Below are 15,494 nucleotides of genomic sequence, written 5' to 3'. Positions count from 1 at the left end.
GTAGCTAAAAGCAGAACATGGTCGCCACATCTTCGACATAATTTATTTCTAGCTTGAATGAACTCTTCTTACCGCAGAGAGCTCTCCATGCTTGCCAACTTCAGACTTGGTTGACATTGTGCGAAGCAGCCTGGCCATAGCAGCCAGGAGTTCAAAGGAAGCCATGTCCCAACCCTTGCAGGGGACAGGCTCCTCAGATGCAACACACGGAAGGCACTCGCTGGAGCTCGAATCTGACTGCGTTTTATTTCTTTCACTTTCGGCCAGGAGTGAAGAGCAGGTGCTGCAAGACAGCGCATGTCGTAGATTGCAGCAATGTGTTTTGCAACTTCGTGATGCAACACTGTTTTGGAGCTTATACATTAGCAAGAGTGCTGTTCCGTGCTCTTTAATTTGAGCAACATGTTTGTAATTTACTGAGTTTTGTGTAAATAGGAACGCCAGATACACGACGCTTTCTGATAAACCGATGGCTTATGTCAAACTTTGCCCAGAGGTACCATTTTGCATTAAGTTTAGCTTAATACCCTGGAAACAGAGTATTAAACAGGTGTGTCATCTGCGGCTATTCCACTAAAGAAGTTTTGATTCCACTGCAATGGAACAACGGTATTATCTGTCATGGTTATGGCGAAACATGGCCTCCGAGCGCCACCCAATCCCAGAGGCTATGGACGAAACTAGTGTTCACTGTAGCTATGAGACGTCACTACCATTCTGTTGCAGTGGAATCAACATGTTTTGAGTGATGCCACCTTAGATGACACTAACTTGGATTTACTGAGGACAAAACAGGTAAGTAGTGGCCGAAAATGTGGTATTAAACTAAACTTCATGCAAAATTATACATTCATGGGAAACTTTTAATCATCTAGCGCTTTAGCATGCACACCTGGCATTTCTATTTATGTAACACTCAGAAGACATGATAGCCTGTGTCTGTGTTTATTTATTTTATATGCGAAAAAAAGTATAAATCTGCACATCTTATTCTTTTGTGGCATGGCCGGTTATGAAGAGCACAGAACCTCATCGAGCATACTGAGGGCCTTCTTGTCCACATCACTTATGGCTTGGGTTGAGAGGCACAGCCTGTCAAAAGTTCCCAGGTCATAGCATGGTGTTACTAGTTGTACTAACAAAGTATTACTACTTAGTTGTTTTATAGTTTCCCAGCCCTACCAATGCCATCAGGGAAGGAGACAGTCACACAGGGAAAGAAGTCAAGTGAGTGAGGCATACCTGAGCTGCAACGTAACAAATGGGGCAAGCTGAGACTTTAGAACCAGCTGCATGGCATTCACCACACTGGTGTCAGGCAGTTCGCCGAGTTCGCACATGGAGGACAGGCAGTGCAGCATAGCTGCCACAATGTACACTCCCGTCTGTTTGGAAAAAAAAATCATATAAGTGTACCCCGTCTGTAACAAGCCTACACTCCTAATGAACACTCCGAAGGAGGTGCTGACCAAAAACTTAATAGAACTATTGGTGTTTAGACTTCAAGCTTCCACTATTGACGCTTTCATGGACACATACCAGCCCCTAGGCACAAAGCCTACAGACCTTAAGTTGGTGCGATGTGTCCTTATGCCAAGGCATACCTGGATCGATTGAAGGTCGGTTGCCCTAGAGAGAAGAGTCAGCCATCGCTTGGAAACAATGTTCAGTGCGACACTCAGTCCTGTCAAGGATGACCTCGCAGCATCTGTGGGTAACATGGCCAGGCAGAGGAGTAGGTGGGTGCCGTATTCGAGGTCAAAGGGCACTCCATCCAAGTCGAGCGCTGAGAATAGCTGCAACCTCCTCGCCACCACAGAATACAGATCCCTGAGAAGGAAGGTGTTGGCAATACCAATCAATAATTCAATTTTGCATGATAGTAGCTGATATTCGTTGCCGCACATTTATTCAGCCAAGGAATGGTCTGCAACAGCTATCTCCAAAAGCAGCGCTTCATCATCGTCATAAGCTAATTTATGTTCATTGCAAGACGAAGGCCTCTCCCAGTGTTTTCCAATGGATGACTTAATGAAGTGGCGCACACTCTCAAGTGGCCATCAGTAAGGCATTATGGGAATATTGAGGAGAGGTGCTCTGTTGTCTGCTTCACTTGCTTCCACACGCGTAAGATGTGCCTTGTCTAACTAGAGTCAATCCTTTCTTCTACCATCTCAGTTAACCATCACACACCAGGTTACATAGCACAACAAAGATAAGTGCAACCCAAGTGGCCACAAAATGCCACGCGGGTACCACAGCCATCCACGCAGTTGGTGTGCCGTGTACACCTGCACTACGGCACCCGCTTTTTGCCTGCTGGGTACGTGCAACAAAGCCTGTAAGTCGTGGTTTGCTTTAGCTAAATGCACGAGATGCACAACTGTAACACACTGGTGAGAAGGCAGTGGTACCATCAGAACATGAAGTTGTATGTTCCCTACTACTTTGTTGCATTTCAGCTGTCCGTATGCATGGAGACTTTCCTGCAGCAATAACATTTAAAGCAATTCGTAGCGTAAAGTTTCTCGAGGGGCTCTCAGTCGTGTGTGTTATGGACTAGAATATGCCTCAAGGCAGGTTAAATACTGAAAGTGTTTTTTTGAACGGATATCCGTGAATGCGTCTTTCGACATATCTTGACAAGTTGACAGGGACCACCGACGAATTGTAAAAAATTTGCCTGCCATTGGTGCTTACTTCCAAGTGCGTGCTGAAAAATATGTCTTGGTGTATACCGACAACAGGTACTCCGATTGTGCTTTTATATTTAAGAGCGTAATGCTCTTGGTGTACCACAAGTGATGCTTACTTTTCTAAAGTCAGCCATTTCCCGTTTCACAAAACACTGCGCAATCCCTATTGATTGCAGTAGCCTTCTGACAAAGTTTACAAGCCTTTCACACATTTCGCAGGCAGACAACTTCTCAGAAATTTCTCACAAATTGAAGGCTGCATTGGCAAGTGCAGCCAAAGAGCCTCTGAAAAAAAAAAAGCATCAGCTACCGAGCCCACACATTTACGTGCATAGATCCAGCGTGAGAAATTTGGTGCGCATTGAAGTGCAAGAGGTGTGAGCTTGAAGCGGCTCGCATCGCCCTGCCCATACACAGGGACCAATCTGAGCGCGCAGTTTTCAGAGCATTTTGATGGCGAGCTCGATGAGTGGCTGCGGTATCTAGCAACACAGTGCATGGCCTCCAAGCCAAAACTGACCCTCAAAGTTCACATAATGCTCTTGGTGCCACAAGTGATATTTACTTTTCTAAAGTCAGCCATTTCCCTTGCCATTTTGTCAGCTGACACATTCCTACCGCTTCAAATTTCCTAATTTCATCACACCACCTAATTTCTGCCGTCCTTGACTGCACTTCACTTCACTTGATGCCCATTTTGTCACCTTAATAGACCACAGATTATCTGCTCAACACATTACACGACCTGCCCAAATAAAAAAAAAACTTCAAATTAAATTCTAAGGTTTTACATGCCATAACCACGATCTGATTATGAGGCATGCCGTAGTGGGGGACTCCGGATTAATTCTGACCAGCTGGGGTTCTTTAACGTGCACCCAATGCACTAAACAGGTGATTTAGCATTTCACCTCTGTCGAAATGCTGCCACCGCTGCCGGACTTTGATCCCGCGACCTTGTGCTTAGCAGTGCAACACCATAGCCACTAAGCCACCACAGCGGGTGACCTGCCCAGCTTAATTTCTCCCCCTTAATCTCCACTTGAATATGAGAAACTCCCGTTTGCTCTGTAGTCCATGCCCTTCTCTTCCCATCTCTTAAATTTGCGGGGTAAAAACTTGGGCATGTTGGTAGCTCATGTTTGAAATAAGAACAGCGCGAGAAACAGGGACAAATGAAGAAAGACACACACAGCGCTTCTTTCCAACAACTGTTTGGAAGTCAGCGCTGTGTGTGTCTTTCTTCGAGTTTCCCCGTTTCTTGCACTGTTCTTACTTTAAACGTCTCTTAACGTTACGCCTACAATTTTTCGTTTCATAACTTCTTGGGTAGTCCTTAGCTTCTTCTCAAGCTTAAGTCCTGCTTAGATTAGAGAGAATATGGTAACACAGAAATAGATTAACAGACTTCTGTTTAGGGATATTGAAATGAGTCTAAGAACATAAATGGGGAGCTAGGGAAAGAAAAAGTATTCTGCCGCATGTGCTGCTAAACAGAAAGAAAGAAAGAAGGAAAAAAAAGAAATTAAAAAGAAAAAGAAGGGGGGGAGAGAAGTGGTACCAGTGCTCACAGGCACAATTCTCCACCCAGACCGTATGTCAGAAGAATGCGCCACGTCCGAAGTGCTTCTAGCGCCAACTGCAGGCAGTCTGTGGTCGGCAACTGGCTTGAGCTGCACATGGGAAAAAAGAAAAGGGGGAGGGGGAGAATGCATCAGTTTGAACCAAGAAACGTTGAGCTATGGGTTTCAAAGCACATGAAGGCTTTGCCTACACTGGCTGCAAATTCCTAGTGCTGTGAGGAGCAAAAGTACTTTGCATAGTGCCGAGTGAGTGCAATGAATGCCAGCTATACTAACGTTAAACAAACCGCAAACTAGCGGCAAGAAGCTAGCTTTACTATCAATGGCAACAAAAGACACCCACCTTGGCTCCAAGGCTAAGTAGGCAGTCAAGCACTGCTCAAGCCGGTGCCTCTGTATCTGTGAATGAATGTGGAAAAGAACAACAGGTGTTCATACAACGCTCATCGAATGCACATTTGTGACTAGGCTATATTCAACCGCCTCGCCCACTGTTTGATTCCATATCTGCTCTCTGCTCTCAGACTAAACATGAACATAAAAGAATTAAAGCATTAGAGCATTATCAGTAATGCTAGCACTGATGACAGGCTGCTGAAAGCGAAACAGGCAAGTGGCTCTGATGCGCACAACACTGCAAAAGTTCTAGTCATGCTTGCTACGTGTGTGCAGGTGTTTTTCAAGAAAGATCAAGAAAAATTCAAGAAATTTAGCAATAAGGTCGGAACAGGGGTTAGTGTGAATTACAGCAGCGCTGAGTGTGCTGCCATGAAGTCAGATCTCAAGGCAAGGTTCTTCGTCATTCAAATTTTTGTTATCTCCTAAGGAACCCCACCCTCTCCCTACCCCTGTGTGCTGAAGCTCCCTTCTCCTTTTCTTTATGGGCTGCCATTCTGCATTTAGCAGTAGGTGAATAGTGCCCCCGCCGCCAGCAAACCCATATGTCACCCCTACTCGCGGCACTTCCTCGGTCCGCGCAAAGCGCTTGGCGATACGGCTGAGAGCCAAATCACCGTTGGGATTTTCAGCTTGGTCGCGTCTGCTCTGTCCCCACTGCCCATCTGAGGGCTGCAGCATCTGCACTGTCATCCTCTGTCACTTGATCGCTAGCTGCAAAGTGATCCGATTCATGTCAGATATCACGTGACTGACTCATCCACAATTTTGTTTGTTGTATGAAACCAACTTTATCAGCATCGCCAAAGAAGGAACGGACAGCCGCTGGCAGAAGATGCGACGTGGACAAGTCGTGCATCCGCAAATGGAGACTATCGTTGCAAAGATTTGAGCGTTGTTGTATGCTGTTATTTTCACGAATTATATGCACTTTTTTTTCCCAGGCTGTTGTAATTGGGGGTGCAGGTTATAAATCAGAAGTGGCACGTTATGTGCCAAAATATATGGTACGACAGGAAATCTTTTACCAGGGGTTAGCAGTTATATGAACAACATCAGTACTCTCTCTAAGATGCTCTGCTAACTTAAGCTGTTTACCAAGAAGGGCTGCAAGAATAACAAATAACATGTTGCAGACTTTGTACCAAGGCACCAACAAATGTACCAAAGTACCAAAATATTGAGAAGATAGCCTAGGCATCTTTTATAAATTGTGTTCGGTAGAGTTCCCAACACACACACACACAAATGAGGGAGGGGGGGGGGCTGCCATAATCAGTATTACAGTTCCGCCTGCTCAGATGCAAAGCGCACACAGTTAGGATGTCGCAAATTTCCATCATCTAGCTCTGAACAAAACTGAAAACTAAAATTAAATGTGCATTACATTACACTGCAGGCCATGCTATCAATATTGCATTAAAAGGATGCAAAATCTCACCAGCACATCAGCCAATTCTTTTCCAGCTGCGGCAATAGTTCGAACCAACTCAAGAGCTGGCCACATTGGGTTGCCATAAGCTTCTGCCATCTTGCCCTTGATGACAGCTGTAAGAGAATGAGCAATTTGAGGCATAAATGTTATCACAGAATGTGTGGAAACTAAAGCAAAGCTCAGACTACAGCTATAACAGACACAATTGCCTGTTATTTGGATCTGTTAAATATCTGTTAATGTATCTCCAATCTGAGCCAACGGGAACATGAAAATTGCAGATATGATTCTCACATTCCCATTTGGCTGAGATGGGAGGTGACATCATGCACTCAATACACAAGTTGTGAAATTGACATCTGCAGTTTGAACTGAGCCTAACGCAATATCATAGCAGTCATAAGCTAAGAAGCAACATCCAAGAGGTAAACATAAATTATCTTGACATTATCCACTATTTCAGGTATTAAATGACAGTTGCAAGCCTGAGTGTTCGGTAAATATGTCTGTGTGTCATTATCTCCACTAGTAAAACAAGAAAGCGTTGAATGAGTAAAAAGCTTACAAAGTAATCTGTAAACAAATAGCTTTTTATAACCTATTGTGTTTTCAAATTTTCAAATGATTTCACAATAAACTCAGGAACATTACTTGAAACTGTACAGTCTATTGCACAACATGAAATTCTGTGCTGTTGCCAAGTAAAGCAAAAGCTAACACTAGTCTCCTTATATAAACTAACCTAATCTCCTTATACGAAGTAATGAAAAATGTGCCTAAAAAAAGAAAGGGAAGTACTAGCTAAAAAAAATGGATTGATTGACTTAAATCAGAGAAAGCTGGTTTTCCCAAAGTTATTATCAATGCCTTTAAAGCACTACAATACAACTTTTTGAAAACGAAGAATATAGATACACATTGTTTGCATGTAGAGGACTCACTACTGTGTCAATTTAACATGACCTGATATACCCCACACACCATGTTTCAACATGTATCAGTTTACTTTCAGTTAAAACATTTATATGCGGCCAAAAGCCAGCAGAACTTGCCAGGAGAGCTCCAATGAGCAGGCAGGAACTCTTCAAAAATAAGGTTCATCAAGTGGGGCTGGTTTAGCACCTGCAAAAAAAAAAGAAAAAGGAGAAGCACATGCTTTTGGGAATTAAAAGTAGAGTTAGTTTGTTTGCTTTAATTGTCACCTGCTTCTCTGTGATATGAATGCTAGCTTCGATGTCATTCCGTGCACGCCATATGTCACGTGACTGATTCATCCACATTTGCATCCGTCACATGAACCCAGCTTAACACCCCCCAACCTGAACTGTAGAGAATCTATTTATACATTATGTGAAACAAAATTATTACCGTTATTAGCAGCTGCACTTAGAAATTGCTCCTGCCAAGGTCAATATTCTAAAAACCCCTACATTCATTATGTCAATCTCCACAGACAGACTCTCATAACTAAATTGAAATGTCAACAGCAGCTTGAAAAAGGAGCTTGTCTTAACTTCTTTTCTAGAAACCTCTGAAATGAAAAAAAGAAAGAGAGCAGCAGCACATTACAGGCTTCAAATATGTATTTGTTTTCACTTGACAATTGTACATTAATGCCAAAGATTAAGGCAAAGGTGACACTACATTAATATATAGTAGACTTCTGTTAATTTGAACTCAGCTAATTCTATCTTTCGGTTAATGCAATCCCAAAGCAAAGGTTCCGACCAGTGCACACACACTCCTATGGGCCAAAATTTCATTATTTCGATCCTAAAATTGACCTTTGCTGAATAATTAGAACTTACCCAGTCTGCACGCACACAGCTGACCCCTATAGTGAGCCATCTAGTAGCAGCGCCTGCACTGGGAGAGCTTAGGGGACAGTGAATGTGTTGAACAAATGCCATTTCCCATCTAAAACGCCTATTTTTGGCCTGCTCTAGGTCGATTTTCAAGCAATAAAAGTAGCTTACAATGTCTGATTATGGTATTTACTACATTCACACATTTTTTTTTTTTTAATATAGTCGAGCCAAAAACTGCCTGCGCAGCATTTGTATGCTTTACTGTATAATACAGATGTATTCCGGCGAAGCAGACTTCAAAAACCTTGTGGCAAAGCTGACTTTAGGAAACCAGTGGCCACTGTGCAACACATCTTTTTCTTGCTAAAAAATACAGTGTGCATATCTGTACTTTATTTAGGAGCTTTAATGTCATTTGTACGTTAGTTCCCTACTCTGGGCACATAGAAAGTGCGTGCACGTTTGATTTAGGAGTATGTTAGAGTCGGGCAAATACTGAGAAATGAATCAGTGGTGTTTTGGAGTTTTTTCTCCACCTTGTATAATTTGACCCGCCGGACAATTCGATCAATTTCGTCAGTTCTGTCAGAGTTGAATAAACAGAAGCCAACTGTATAATGTCATTAGGGTGCACACTGATGTACCGCAATAGTACATTTAAATATCTTAAATATGTGAAAGAAGCAAATGTATAGGTGAAGTGGTACTATGTTACAACTCTTGACAGTGGAGCAACATCTACATTTGGGCGATTTGGTACAGCTTCATCCTGAAATAGGGCAGCATGATAAACAAGCGCGAACAAGAATACACCATACGTATATACTCATAACTAGATCATTATTAAAAGATAACATATTAAAAGCAAGCAGTACTAACTGCGCAGGCACCAAATATGTACAAAAGAGCCAGCTAAACTCTGCATGAGCGATGAGGCCTTGTCGTTAAATTTTGGCACCTGCAATTCCTGTCATTAACTTTTTCATTGCTCTCATTTTGGTTCTTTTTGCTCACTTTCACCTGTGCAAAGTGGTCTTTTCTGCATTTTTCACGTTGCTGCAGTTAGTACTGCTTGATTTTAACATATGCAATTTGATTTTTGTCGAATAAACGATTGATGCCGAGACAGTGTTTGTGTCCATTCTTCTGTGCCTTTGTTGGTTGCACTACAATTACGTCACCTAGACAGCCTACTATCGCTAGTGCTAGTAAAAGGCACAGGAGAAGCATAAGCAATTACAGGGTAATCACCTTTGCTGCGGCTTCTGTGGAGTGCCGCGCCAACCTGGCCATGACAAGCAATGCAGATGCCACAGCGCTGGCTCCTGGCCGAAACGTCTTCAGGACGTAATGCAATCGCTGCAGCAAGTCCATGCGCAGAAGTGCCTGATGACAAAAACGAAGAGTACCCCCCCATATAAGTGTTCAGGCACTGATTTGCACAATTTTGCAGTGCTTTTTACTAGGCCATGTCTTACCTCCAAGTTTGATAATCAGCGCATTCTCTTGCATATGACCCACATTACAGGGTCAAGAAAAAAGTGTATGCAAATTCAGTGCACAATTGGCATGTATGCAAAATGAAGCTTTTGTGAAGTGGTTACTTAAACAGTATAAAACTGTTCAACTTCTTCATTGCATTCTGCAGCATGACTGTTACATGCCCACCTAGCGAGACCCCGACACTGATGCGACTGCAGATCACAGTGTCTCCATGACTGGCCCAATTTCTATTACACCGCCTCCAGGATCAGCCAAGTTTACTATTGCATCACCTCCAGGATTGGCCCAATTAACTCTTGAAATGTGAACACCCGAGTTAATCAAAGCATCTGATATCCAAAACTCAGCATACACGTATGAGCACTGCCTCCGAATCGCTATATATATCTGTAAAGGAACTGACTTTATTGGATGATCATGTATGCACATTGTCTTTGACATGACATCACGTCTCAGTTGACATGTGGAAGAGGTCCATATAAAAACGTGTTTGCCTCTCAAAATAAACAGCTGGGAGTTAGTGCTATGAGTTGTCGTTCTTACGTCTTTACTTGTCTTTTTAGGCCTACTTAGGATACTAGTAAAACATGCCTACTTCACCTGCACGAGGTCAATCTGTGACAAGCCTACATCTGAGATTTCACTTGCGCTTCCAAGTTCAGTGGGAGGCCTCAGGAAAAAGGTGCGATGACCATGCCGCCACAGGAATGCCCGGCCGAATAATGCCTGCATAGAAGGAATCACATGTGGCAGCAATAACATGCAGGGCATCATCACCCAAAGTTGCATCAGCCAAAAATCACACAAACATAGCGTGATCAAAGAGCCTATGTGGGTTCTGTAATGAATTTTCATACCTTCTGGCAGAATTTTCATACCTGCTACCTTTGCCTTTTCTTTTCCCATCATGGGATTCACCAACCCCCCAGATTTGAATTATTAAAGGAGGCAATTGTAAACAAACCAGCCTCTACGACTAATTAGTTTCCTTGTTAAATTTCAATCGAAAATAACATCTGATGGTGGGTGACCTTCAGCAAGTCTATACACAAATGTAGGCTTTTCAAGAAAAACAAGCAATGCACATTTTCTTGCTTTAAAAATAAAAAGAAGGAAAATGAAAAAGCAAATAAAGAAAGAACAGGATGTCTAAGTATTTCTTTCGATGAATACTTTTCTTGAGTACCAAGAGATGACACCACTGTTCGATTGTTTGATTAAGAGCATAGTCCATTGTATTCAAGTTTACTAACACAATTTTTCACTGCACTGGCTCCTTTTTCATCTTTGTTAACCTGCTAAAGCACGTCAAAGTGCAACATCAGCCCAGCTGGACACACCTGCTCTGGCTGGGAGACGAGCAGTGCTTGGAGCACCGCCAATGCTGCGTCCACTGTCGCTCGGTCGTCGAGTGCAGATCGTACAAGCGGTGCCAGTCCAGACTGGAGAAGCTGCATCAGCAAGTCGCCCCCTTCCAACCTCCCCACATAGTGACCGAGCCAGTGCTAGGAAGAGAAATCCGAGCGTGCTGTTTTTATTATATGCAAAAAACTGCGCTGTTTTGGTCACGCGGTATGATGAACACTGAGCACAAATAAGAGGATATGCAGTAATGAAATTGTGATGGAGCCCATTAATGAGCTGTGACTGGTCTGACTGGTGAGAATGCTAATATTCTGATAGTGTTTCGCTTTGCAGAACTGCAAAGCGCCCACCCCTGGAAGACATAAGAGAAAGTTCCTCTAGCTCAATAACGATGGTACTATACAACGAAAATTGGTTCCAGAAATAAAGATCCCCATGACAGTTGAAGAAAATGAACATAAGCACACATGCACAAGTTCAACAAGGCATGTTACTTCCAGTCAGTGTAAAGCTGGTGAAATGTACTTCCTTCAACTAGTTTTGCCAGTTTAAGCATAGGTAAGGGTAACATAAAAGAAGAATGCTGCTGTTGAAAGAATAAATTATTGATCACGTGCATTTATATTACTATGTAACTCACAGAAAAACTAAGAAAAATAAAAGGTGATAAAATGCCACAATGGCAGATAGTACACATTGCACGATGGTTGAGGTTTTTAAACACAAAAACGACTGCTTCCTATTTAGGTAAGGCTGCTAACGGTAGGCTTATGCAGGATTTGCGCTTCTGCTTTCCTGGGCTGTAGTTAGCTTACAAGCATGAGCTGCTATTTCCGAACACACTGACTTGTTACATGTACTAACTGCACATTCAATGAAAGCTTCTACAGTTTATTTTTAATAAAGAAAGAAGAAAAACAATGCAAGATGTTCACCTTGGTGAGGATGCGCTCCAGCAATTGCAGAGCCAGCAGTCGTTGTGAGCGCACCTGGCTTCGCAGAAAGCGCAAGATTTCTGCAGTGCTGTAGCCAGCCATCTGAAGATACAGAAAGACTGTTACTGTTCGCATACAGTGGTGATTGTTAAGTTTTTAAATGAACACTTTATGTTGCATGTTAAATTTATGTCAAAGGTTTCAAAACGTGAGCATCTTTATATCGTAATTTCTCAATGTGTGCACCGCCCCCCCCCCCCCTCCCCCTGCCCCTTATATATTACCCTGCAAAGAGCTCTTAAGGAAGAAAAATAAATAACTAAGATGACCACCATGCATGTCTGTGTTACGTAACTTGCCACCATAATAAAGCACTCAAAGCAAGTCATTGCCATCAACTTGTGAGTGAAGACCAGTGATGTCACCCAGGTGCAACATACGAGTGGTCTCTCTAGAGAGGGACCTTCTATCATTTCCTCTGATCTGTCTCGTGACATTTCACAGGATGAGCCTGACCTCAGGGTCATCGCCATGGTGATGCAAGCCCTTGTGAACGGGCACTTCTTGGTTCGGTGGCACCAGCTCTCCCTCGAAGTCAAACCGTCCAATGCACGGTACTGCTGCGTCCTGCACAACAGACCGGGTGCACGCAGAGTGAAGGATAGTTAAAAAGTAGTATTATCAGCAAAATATTAACAGTAATTAACTGTGCAAAATATGGCATAATTACAAGATGGAAGGCGTCAGAGATCTGAACCAATTCAGCACCGAACGAGCGAAGTAACACATTTGTGAGGCCAGAGTGTGCCACTTGCACTCTTGACCAAGACATAGCACATCGGACACTGTAAGCGCAAACTATGCCCTAATAACCTGATTTAACATAACCTCACATCCACAAGCTTATGTTGCATTATATGAAATAGTTATTTCATAGGAAGCATGAGAGATCAAGAAACAACTACACTGTGAGACGCACAGCACGGGACTTCTATGACAGCACTTGTATTTGTACAGCTTGCACAGTGTTGCCTGGCAAGATGGAAATGGAGTATACTTTCCAGCATAATTTTCTAGTGCACTAAGAGAACATGTTGCCATGTTCAATACTGCATATCAGTTGTGCTTGATCCATGCTTCCGGCCTAGAAGATAATAAGCAACTACAGGAGCCCAAACCATTACAACTTGCTGCTGCACCCATTACAAGGTTACTGGGCAAAGCTGTGACAAACGATCTCGACGGGCTCTTTTAACGTTTCACAGTGTCACTTTGAGCTTTCCTACTGCTCCCTACTCATGGACATGAGGATGGATTAATATCATAAGCATGACCATCGAAGTGTGGTATCCACTGCCACCAAGCTTATTTTTACCCTATTGCTGAGCACCAGCAGTGAGGCTGCCCAAGTGTCATCTGCTTCCTTGCAGTAGTGCGCAAAGACAACAGACAAGCTAGACAATGAAATTCATGCTGGCATGTTCAGTCCGGGTTCTGACCTATCTACTTGCCTTGCATCTCACATGCTTAGCCATGACACGAATACACAAACTCAGTCAAGAACACACGTTCAAGGGTGAAGTATGAGGCAAGTGTAACTATAGAAAAAAAAAAAAAACTGATCACCACAGCACCTGAGGATCTGGAGCTTTGACTGGTGGGAGCATGGTCATCCACTGCAGCTTGTCCTCTTCGACTTCATCCATGTGGATCCACTTCTTGGCTGCTTCTGTTGGCTTGATTGGCAGCTCGTCTTCATCTGCAGGGTGAGACAAATTAAAACATGGATAATTAAAAATCAGATGTCACAGTTTTCTGAGCTCTGCTATATAACCAAAGATGAGTGCATTTCTGGTGCAGTACATGTGTAATGGCCAAACAAGACAGTTGAGATTGGGCTTCAACCAGAATATTCAGGTGGCCGTTCAGGGAATTGGTGGCCACTGCACACACCTGCAAAGCTTCCATGAGGAAAAGGAAGACAATGAAGAAATCGTAACAAAATACTAGTAGAGAATGTGCTCTTTGGAGACATGAAAACTGAATGCACGGGTCAAACTGTCCCTACTGTATTAGACTGACTCCGCCTTCCCTTCAAGTGAGTGACTGAATTTCTTGACTGATCTCAGAACCCTGAAGCTACATCTTTGCTGCGAGGGCACTGTAGTCAAGAAAGGTGCAGTCAAGCAGGCTATGAAATGCATAGGACACACAGTGGTCTAGTAGAACCCCAGAATGGGTGTTAAAGAAATGGAAACACAGTCAGGAGAGATGGACAGTTAGCAGATCAGGAAATTCGTAGGCATGTGATAGTGTCGGCTGACTGAAGACAAGCGTAACAAGAGGTCACTGGGAGAGGCCATTCATTCGCAGCAGGTTTAAAATAGGCTGATCATGATGACTGTGATGATGACATTGAAGATCAGTACTGGTTATCACTGTCTAGAGCTCACCTAAAGCTGTCGCTTGGGCATCAGCTGCTTCAAGGGAGTCGACAGTGGATCCAGCAGGCATATCAATCTTGTGTTCAGCACTAGCTGCCATGTTTGGCTTAGGGAAATCCGGTTTTGTACATTCCGCTTTGAAATCTGAAGGAAATAATGCAGTACGAGAGCCTGTGGAAGCAAAATGAAAGCAAGCTTATAGCTGATGTAATGTGCAATGAAAAGTCACCAGAACAAACTTGCACAATCAAGCATGAAATTAAAAACATTTCCAATGTGGGTGAGCACTACTGACTTCAAGCAATACTCTATCACAAGACATAACACTTAATGCCGTGTCCAGTGAAAATTTAGTCTGTGCACAACTGCACACTTCAACACAAGCAAACACCTGAGGCTGTTAATGCTTCACTAAAAGCATCACTTAAAGTAAACAATTACTTAGCCTATAGTAAGCCATGCAAAAGACACTTATGAAACCAGTTATTCTCAATCCACCAACGAATTTAAAGAATGCCGAGTAATTTAAATGTTTTTTTTACAGTGGAGAGTAAAACAATTGAAGATTGAATCAAATGATAGTTAAAATGTACCTGGTTTCTGTGGCTTTGTACTTGGTGAGGCATCATTACGTGTACCATCTTTTGAGACTTGGATGCAATTGGCAGAAGCCTGCTCTGCATGGTCCCTTCTTGAGCTGTCCGAGTTCGCGGACTTCCGTCGAGATTGCAGGAATGCCACTGTTGAGGGGTCTAAGAGACAGTGAAACATTCAAGTTATCAAACCTACTCCTCTTGCTAAAGAGAATATATGTTACATTATTGAAGAGAAAGAAGTGATATGCATATAGATATCTGCACTGTAATGCACCACATTTTTACTATGCAAAATGCAATGTGTAGAAGCAGCTTCAGTAATTTTGTTTTCTCTGGTCATCACAGAAACCTTGTAACTTTTTTAACATCAAATTTATTCAAGAAAATGTATTAACATTCTCTCCATCTTTATTGTATAAGTTTTCTTATGTGCATATTTACAATAATTAGACCTTTGTTTGAATTTAGCAATGTTCAAATTCGATCTCTTCAAGTAATGCACTTGAAAAAGTGGAATCCAGCTACCATCTGCAATAGACAGCTTAAAAGAAATTGTTCAGGATGTTTGTTAAAATTTCAGTGTGTTCAGCGCAGTGTACAATGTGAAATAATAAAGGTTGTAGCAACTGTGCCATCAGTTTCACTGTAAGCAAAGGATGGACTCCTCACTCAGAGATACATACACATCAATTTTCAGACACAGGTAGCCTGTGCAATTACAACGAGCTCCAGT

At 42.7% G+C, this 15,494-nt stretch overlaps 1 protein-coding gene across 1 annotated transcript in view; it reads right to left on the bottom strand.

Annotated features, from left to right (window-relative positions):
• Positions 1–15,494, bottom strand: part of LOC142563995 (RNA polymerase II-associated protein 1) — a 39,387-nt gene that overhangs the window by 19,537 nt on the left and 4,356 nt on the right. The window contains exons 4-18 of the mRNA XM_075674780.1: positions 14,759–14,917; positions 14,175–14,336; positions 13,356–13,480; positions 12,238–12,348; positions 11,722–11,823; positions 10,762–10,926; positions 10,022–10,147; positions 9,170–9,304; positions 7,163–7,232; positions 6,117–6,223; positions 4,623–4,678; positions 4,268–4,369; positions 1,605–1,830; positions 1,243–1,385; positions 73–283 (exon numbers count right to left, since the gene is read on the bottom strand). Coding sequence (XP_075530895.1) covers positions 73–283; positions 1,243–1,385; positions 1,605–1,830; positions 4,268–4,369; positions 4,623–4,678; positions 6,117–6,223; positions 7,163–7,232; positions 9,170–9,304; positions 10,022–10,147; positions 10,762–10,926; positions 11,722–11,823; positions 12,238–12,348; positions 13,356–13,480; positions 14,175–14,336; positions 14,759–14,917 — 2,000 coding nt within the window. The remainder of the gene's footprint in view (positions 1–72; positions 284–1,242; positions 1,386–1,604; positions 1,831–4,267; positions 4,370–4,622; positions 4,679–6,116; positions 6,224–7,162; positions 7,233–9,169; positions 9,305–10,021; positions 10,148–10,761; positions 10,927–11,721; positions 11,824–12,237; positions 12,349–13,355; positions 13,481–14,174; positions 14,337–14,758; positions 14,918–15,494) is intronic.

Source organism: Dermacentor variabilis, chromosome 11 (assembly GCF_050947875.1).
Source record: "Dermacentor variabilis isolate Ectoservices chromosome 11, ASM5094787v1, whole genome shotgun sequence".
NCBI classification, from domain to species: Eukaryota; Metazoa; Arthropoda; class Arachnida; order Ixodida; family Ixodidae; genus Dermacentor; species Dermacentor variabilis.
The sequence above is the reverse complement of the archived record's forward strand: the minus strand, read 5'-3'. Positions and strand labels throughout refer to the sequence as shown.